Raw genomic sequence first — 8,629 nt, forward strand, 5'->3', positions numbered from 1 at the left:
TTATTGTCATTTTATTTATTTTCTCTTGTTACATCTTCTGACATCGGACTCGGACTTCTCTTGAACTGAATTTTAATGTGCGTATAGTTATGCGTTTACTTTTCTACATTGGCTAGAGGTATTGGGGGAGGGTTGAGATCTCATAAACATGTTCAACTCCGCCGCAATTTTGAGCCTGTCAGGAGCCTCTGGCCTTTGTTAGTCTTGTATGATTTTAAATTTTGGTTTCTTGTGTACATAATTCGGAGTTCAGTATAACGTCTATTATCACTGTACAAGTATACATATTTTTTAAGGGGCCAGCTGAAGGACGCCAACAGGTGCGGGAGTTTCTCGCTACATTGAAGACCCATTGGTGGCCTTCGGCTGTTGTCTGCTCTATGGCCGGGTTGTTGTCGCTTTGACACATTCCCTATTTCCTTTCTCAATTTTATTTTTATTCCTTTACACTTTCTTTTGTGGGTTAAATGTAATGTTCATCAAAAGGTTCATTTAGTTTTGGGTCTTTGCAAAGAGTTATGTTTTATCTTGTATTGTAACCCAGTACATTTCTTGCTCTTAAAAGTGTTGAATATTGTCTATAATATATATAAGTTGTGTAGGGAATAGTTTGATTTTATAATGTTATATGTAAAGCTTAAATATTTGTGAACATTTTACTTTTTAATATAATATGCATTACACAATTCTGTAAAGTGTGTCATGGAAATGAATATGAGATATGTCCTTAATAAACAAACTTCTAATTTGGTTTGAGATGTAAATGGATTCACTAAAATTGCACTGTAATATTTGTACCCTGTTGAATATTTCATTTGTTTGTTTTCCCATTTTGGCAATACATTTTTCAGAATCACAATTGTTCCATGACAGACTCTGCCGATCCAATACTCATTTCACTTGAACTGAATTCTTCTTCTTCGCCACGCGCCCATGATTGCAGAAGATCACTAAAGTCTGGTGCGCGCGACGATTGAAGAGCATTTGTTCCATTTAATCTTGAGTCACTATTTGTTCCTGGCTCTTTCCAAAAAGAGTCTGGCAGTTTTCTTTGTTGCATAGGTATAATTTCTTCAATTTTTTTCTCGATTTTTGGGCGTTTGATTTTCTTTGTATTTACTTTTTTCAGTCCAAGATCGAACAGTTCATTTAATGGACCGAGACCAGCTTTCGTGTCCATTTTCCCTGTATATCGATATTTTGAGTCATTATTATTATTTGGTGAGTTTTGTGACGACATGTTTTTGATTGTTTTGTTCAATTCCACAGATTCACCATGTGCTATTCGTAAGAGATCTGCATAGTAGAGTTCCCTGCCAGACTTCGTAGCCACCCATTTGTCTTCGTAAATGTCACATGACTCATCGTCCTTTTTCCTCCCAAAGAATTTTTTAATATCTTGATTAACCATATCTGCAAAATTCAGCAGACGTTGAGTAATATCAGGAGTTTTTTCTTGTTCCTTCTCAAGAGTAAAATCACAATCTTCAAAGTCTTCGGAATAATGAGAATCATGGTCACTAAAATCGTCATCTTCCATTTTATCGTCATATCTAGGACACTTATAATTTTCAGGCAGAGTGTCTACTGTTGGTTTCGCCAAAGGTTCAAAAGGCCGCTTAATAATTGAGCTTCTGACATCATTCTGTGAGTGAGGAGACATTCGTGTACCATGGATGGCGGCCATTGGTTCATTGTCATGCATTTTTGGTGTTTGAAAAATATGCATTTAATTCCTTGAATTATGATTTTTTTTTAGGAATTTGTTGTCATTTTTCTATTAACACCCAAACCTGGAAAAGAAAAAGATAAATTACACACTTGTTTATTTGTCATTACTATAGACAAAGCTTTTTGAATGGTTGTCAATTCGTGTTTTTCGTTTTGTTTGCCAGTAACCCCATTCCTGCTTAGCAAAATCATAAAGACGAAATATTAGCAGTTTAGATGACACACTGTTAGAAATTTCATTTACAGAATCCGTAGCGTGTGCTGTATGCGAAATTTTTATATATATAATCCTAGGCCTGGGCTACAATTTTTTTCATCTACAGTAAGCTAGATAGCTAACATTATTTGTGTTTCCTTTTTCCCTGTTGCTTCAATGTCTTATCAACGCAAAATTTCAGGAAACCATCTCGCAACTCTGGTTTACAGTTAACATTAATTGACAATAAGCAGCATAATTGTAATAATATCAAAATTATATCATTTCTTTCAAGTCCGCATAAAATACATCAAATTAGCTGGAACTCTTACAAATAGAATTGTACTCTTATGAGTAAACAATGTAGTCATGAAACATCTTTAAGGGTATGCGAGAGGAAGAAGCGGGGTAAATTTCATTAAGACAGAACTCTAAAAACACAACAAATACACCTAACGGTTGGCATTTGAAAGTACATATACTAAATGCTTAAGTATTAGATAGAAAATATAGTGAATTGCTTAATAAATAGATAGAAAATACAGGGACTTCATTAATTAATAGATAGCAAATATAGCCAAATGCTTAATGCATATATAAAAATACAGCGACAGACTAACTAAGAAGGTTACAAATACAGCGACAGCCTTACTAAGAAGGTTACAATTACAGCGTCAGCCTTACTAAGAAGGTTACAAATACAGCGAAAGCCTTAATAAGAAGGTTACAAATACAGCGAAAGCCTTACAGAGAAGGTTACAAATACAGCGACAGCCTTACTAAGAAGGTTACAAATACAGCGACAGCCTTACTGAGAAGGTTACAAATACAGCGACAGCCTTACTAAAAAGGTTACAAATACATCGACAGCCTTACTGAGAAGTAACAAATACAGCGACAGCCTTACAAAGAAAGTTACAAATACAGCGACAGGCTAACTACGAAGGTTACAAATACAGCGACATGCTAACTAAGAAGGTTACAAATACAGCGACAGCCTTACTGAGAAGGTTACAAATACAGAAACAGACTTACTGAATATATATATAACAATGCAGAGACAGGCTTTGTGAATGGATAGAAAAGGCATCGACAGTTTTACTGAATATATATTAAATATTGCGATAGGATTTTTTTCTTAAAAAAAATCAGTAGGCTTGTCACTGTATTAAAACATATTTCGAGTTTAGGAGGGATATTTTATCATTTGCATTATAACTGAATGAAACCGTTTCTTTACTAGTCTTATTCAGTGGAATTAAGCAGACAACATTTCTACCATAACATAAGCTGTTCATTTTGATAAATTCGACACGAACTGTAAAAACTAAAAATGTTCTCATATTATGTGACAAAGCAATTTCGTTTCAACATGTGTATCACAGGTGCACAATTGTCTAAAGTATTAAATAGATAAAAGAATGACGCCATCAAAGTCAACAAATATCGATTGCAATGTTATTCGTGCATGCAAACACTGCATGGAACTTTGATAACCTAAATTTCAACACAATCGGGCTTTCAACTATGACTGATTTCTAAAGGTTATAAGACTAAAAGGTATAAGATTATGGATGAAAGGAGATATGGGTGTTATACGTGACTGAAAAAGCAACGCAGCAACAAAAAACGCAACCTTTAAAGGTATTGAGGTCTTCATGGGGTCCTTCATTTACGTATTCTTTAAATATCTAGGTCATTTTTTCTCTACTTTTCTCTATTTTTTTTGCCAATTGTTCTAAACTCTTTATATTATGGCCACTTTTCTTAGTTTTTTCATTGTCCATTTTTTGTAGTCAAAGCCAATTATTCTCTTTTCTGTAAACCCCATCTAGACCCTTATATATGATATCAAGCAACAATACAGAAAATTAGTTAGCAAGTTTAACAGATTCGAAGGATTTGGCACCAACACAAAATACTCTTAAATGACAAAATTAAAAAAAGTATTTAAAGAATATAGCAATTGACTACCATATAAACTATACTTTAAGAGGCCCCGTTTATGTGTATAGCTTGACTGTTGTGTTTATACTGTGCTGTATACACTATTTGTTTGTGATTGACCCTTATTGTTGTAATTTGTTGACTGCTGTATCCCTCTTTTTGACATTTTTACCTATTACTGTGGATTCATTTATTCGTGGGTACCAATTTTCGTGGTTTGAAGAAAAATTACATATTCGTGGATGTTCAATTTCTTGGTATTTGCAAAGTCTGCATTTACTCCTTTAAACAATTTGTAATTCGTTGAATATTTTAATTTGTGGTTTTCCTGTCCCACGACATTCACAAATATTGGTATCCCAACGAATATTAATGAATCCACAGTATGTTTGTTTGTTTTATTCACACATCGTTGTCAAATAATGGAATGTTATCCGACTGTCATACAAATGAGAGGTTTAGCAAGCTATACATTCAGGTTTAATCCACCAATTTCTACATATGAAATTGTCTGTACCAAGTCAGGAATATGACAGTTGTTATCCTTTCTTTTGAATTTATCGAGACTTAATACCTTCCTCTATTCTGTTCTGCTTAGGTATTTTTGTTATTTTACATTTTTCAAATAAAATCAGTTATGAAATGATTATGTTTCTTGAAGATACTTCTATAAAAAGAGATTGAAAATAATGGTGCTTCGTAATGTCCAGCTTCAACTGTATCCTACTAATTCAGGACATGTACAAAAGTAACGAAATAAAAGTGGATAATTGAGAACAATTGGAAAACTGTTCCTGTTACTGGAAAGAAGGCGTCTTATGCCATTTGTAGCAATTATTATTGGTAGCAATAAGTTGGTATCTGAACAAAAACAGTATCAGCAGACTTATTTTTAAAATAAAGAAATAGCCCACAAAGGTCTGCTGACAAGGCTAAACTGACTAACTAAAATACATCCATGTTACTGCCGTACAACTGCTCTTGCATGTGTCAATTAAATCTGCGTTAACATGGGTTCAAAATGTATATTTATATTTGTGTTATAAAAGAGGCATTAAAAGCTTACTTATTAAAGCTGCATTATACATTAACATTGAAATAAACAGTAAAGTAAATAATTTCGCAATTAATGTCGGTCTTTTAAGTTCATTCCACCTGTTTGAATGATTTATTACCCAATCTCAAATCTATCACAATCTCCGTCTTAAAACCAATAAAACCTATTATTAAATCCAAATAAATAATTATTGAAGGCGAGTGATAACATTTCCTCTTCTGACGAAATAAACAAGGATTTGAGAAATTGACACGTTGTTTCTATATCTATTGTCACATAAACCGAATCAATAAAATAAGAAATAGGGTAGATAGCAACAGGGTTTTTGGTCATCTCCTAACATGGGTAAAGCTTAAGTTGTATATAATTTTCAGTTGAATGATACTGCTTTTTCCAAATTTGATAAATTTTCTTGGGTTATTGGTTAAAATAGACTGGTCTCCTGAAGTTTTTGACACCTCAATAGAAAGGATACAGCACTGATCCCAGAATTAACTTTGACAGTATAAGAAAAAACTTGGAATTTGGAATCCGATAAAAATAATACAATAAATACGTATAAGAGTTTAGAGTTTTGAGTCCATGGTACTTTTACAAGGACAATGATTGAATTTATGTTGTCATGACCGAATGAATAACTTGTTACCACAGTTTTTAAAAGTGTAGCACTTAGGAATAATAAAAGAACCGAACGGTTCAATGTAAAGGCTATTGCACGTAGAGTTTTAATGGGTATATGTCCAATTTAATAAAATGAACCGCATATAACTATTCTAAGTGCAGTGTGGAAACAATGGATTTTTGCCTAAAACTAAAAATCGTGAAGGCGATATGTTATTTTTTCTTTGCTCGCTGCATATACATATAGTGAAATATGTACAATGTACAATGTCTTATTGGATATAATAGACGAGATGGAGGAGTATTTGAATTCAACAAAAGACAATATGTTGCGGCCTTTGCGTTCTTTTGCGCTAAGTGAACTGAAATATAGTAATTTAATCATATTACCATGTACTGTCGTTCAATATTCCTTAAATGGTAATGTTGAACTTCGTTCTACAGAATATGTAAAAATGGAGTTGGATAAAAGCAACACATTGTCTGTGATCTCTTTAAAAAATTCCGATCATTTGTTTTACTATTAGACTATACAAATTTTCATTTTTCATTTTAAGTTTAAGTTCTTTAAATGTTAAAATAACTTGCAATTCAGACAGATGCCTCTGATACTATGTTGTAGTTCTAGAGGCAATATACAACTCGAATAGATTAAAATTTTGAGTTGCACATAAAAAAATAGAAAATAAACAAATATCTTTTTATATATATAAAACGCTGACTACGACTCTTTCAGATTATAATAGTACAAAGATTTTAAATTATAACAAATTTTATCATTTAAAACAAAATTGGCCATTATCTAGTCTAATTAGAATTAATCTGATTAGTAGAAACTTACAAACATCAGTCATGTGTGTTACAAACTTAAAGTGTTAAAAGTAAGACTTTAATTTTAATTTGATTGCAATGTCTCGTATGGATTTAAGCTGGCTTTTCTTGTTTCTCATTTTAGCATAAGGTAATACCACTGAAAATACCTTTATAAAATTATATAAATATTTACAAATAGTATATCACCTATTATAATCAACAAACACTTCAAAACCTCATAGAAAAGGTTCTGCCTCCATTCAATATTTTATCCTTGTTGACAGTAAAATATTGCCTGTCCTGCCAAAAAGGACCCATATCTACTATTAAATTTACACCAGAGATTTGGTTCACGGAAACAAGATATGGAAAACTAAGTGTATGCATGTGTAGACGGCTTAATGAAAAGGCAGAGGTCTTGTAAATAATGGATGTTTTTAAAGGTAGGGGGGAAATTACCACAAAATGTTAAAGAAAATACAGGAAAAAAACGTGTTCCTTACGTAATTTTGTGTATACGTTTTAAACTGTATTTGTCTAGTATAAATGTACTTTAGTCAAGATAAACAAGTATAAAACTATAGCTCTTTGTAGGTCGTTAAAATAACAAGTATTCATTGTTTAAATATTCACTTTAAAGTCAAAGTCTTAAGTGTTTAATGTAATTTTAGAACACTGATAAAATAAGATTTAAATTGTTTATGTGAATACATGCATAAATAAAAACTTGGAAGGGAGAATGCCAGACAGTTTGCATAAGTTGAGAGAAAGCTGTGGTGTGTCTGAAGTAATGCAAATCGAGGACAAACTGTTTGACCAAACTAATTTGGATTTCGATAGCTTGCAAAATATGAAGAACTATATTTCATTCAATATTTAATCGAAACACTGAATCATGCTTAAAATGATAATCGCATATGACATCTTTACAAAACGGTTTTCAGAGTATTGAATCATGAAAAAAGATACTTTTCATTGACTAGGGAAAAAGCACCAATATATGTTTCATCTAAACATGGCAGTATATTAAGATATCCAACCAAATTAGATCCGTCAATTACTTTTAATAGTAATTTTGTCTTGTTTTAAATATCATCTTATTTTTCATCGCTTCTCTTGTTTTTGTTATGATATTTAGCAAGCATTGATCAACTGCTGCTCTTTGGCTTATTACTAGGACTAGAACCAGCAATGATTTTGTCACCCCTCCCCCTTTTTCACTCGATGCTTCTCCTCAAAGATATTAATATATCTTTCTTCCAATTTTTTAGTAAAGATATACATATAATGCTTCCTTTGACAATAAGTTAACAATAATAAAACTAAGGTTCCAATACCAATTTGATAACTGTTCTTTCAGATTACTATTGACCCACATACACAGATACTACTGACCTAGTTTGTAGAGAAAATATCACATACCAGTAGATATATATTAAGCCTAAAACAGTTGATAACGTTTTTTTTTTAAATCTTTGTTAACATCTGCATCGAAATATACATAGTTTTTTGCATTTATCTATATTCCCTCCTTTCCTGACCTTATATAAGCAAGTAATGTTGAAACTATTGATGTACCTTGACACTTGCAGCAGACATCGAGGAATAACTTCTGCTGCTGAATCTGCACCCAATCAACACTTTAAATAACAATTGTCCCCTTACCTTGACAATAAGCTCGAAAAATCCTTTCTGAAAATCATTTCATCCCGCTATATCACAATATTCTCTCAAGGAAACCATTTTTAAAACCTAAAACTAACGTATTTTATCTTGAGTTGAGTTGTGTATCGATAATTTAAGCTTATTCCTTACTGGGAAACCATATTTTTGTCCGGCTTATCTGTGAAGTCTCGGTGTGATTTACGATAAGTTTACTTTGTAAACATGAGGCGTTTCACCTGAGTTCGAATAGCAAATCATATCAAAATTTTCTCATATTTGCATATGTTTTCATTTATTTAAACCGCCCCATTGCACGTCCGATTCAGATTATTTCGGTTTCCGTACTTTATCGCAGTTTTTAACAATTAAGTTGTTCGAAATTGACAAGTTAATCTATAAGATATAACATACTGATAATGAAGTTTTCGTTTTGGATTTATATATCGGAATTGGTCGTGGGAGAAAATTGGATGACTTAGCAAAATTCACGAAAACTAAACTAAACAAAAGAATATCTTAATATTAATACAATTATATACTCTAGTTTATGCTTTACAAATAAATTATTCAGAAATAACACTTAATTTTTCTTAAAGACT

At 32.0% G+C, this 8,629-nt stretch overlaps 1 protein-coding gene across 1 annotated transcript; it reads right to left on the reverse strand.

Moving 5' to 3' along the window:
- Window positions 1-644: 644 nt before the first annotated feature.
- LOC143045249 (protein PERCC1-like) lies at window positions 645-8,295 on the reverse strand. Its single transcript, XM_076217625.1, has 2 exons — window positions 8,031-8,295; window positions 645-1,793 (listed from the first exon to the last, which is right to left on the reverse strand). The coding sequence occupies exon 2, from the start codon at window positions 1,727-1,729 to the stop codon at window positions 854-856; it is 876 nt and encodes a 291-aa protein (XP_076073740.1). The 5' UTR covers window positions 1,730-1,793; window positions 8,031-8,295; the 3' UTR covers window positions 645-853.
- Between the last annotated feature and the right edge of the window lie 334 nt (window positions 8,296-8,629).

The sequence above is a fragment of the Mytilus galloprovincialis genome, chromosome 9 (assembly GCF_965363235.1).
Source record: "Mytilus galloprovincialis chromosome 9, xbMytGall1.hap1.1, whole genome shotgun sequence".
In the NCBI taxonomy this organism is placed as follows: domain Eukaryota; kingdom Metazoa; phylum Mollusca; class Bivalvia; order Mytilida; family Mytilidae; genus Mytilus; species Mytilus galloprovincialis.

What these genes read in the sequence shown, in the direction of transcription:
- LOC143045249 (XM_076217625.1), bottom strand. Translation starts at nt 1,729, where the DNA reads ATGCATATTTTTCAAACACCAAAAATGCATGACAATGAACCAATGGCC.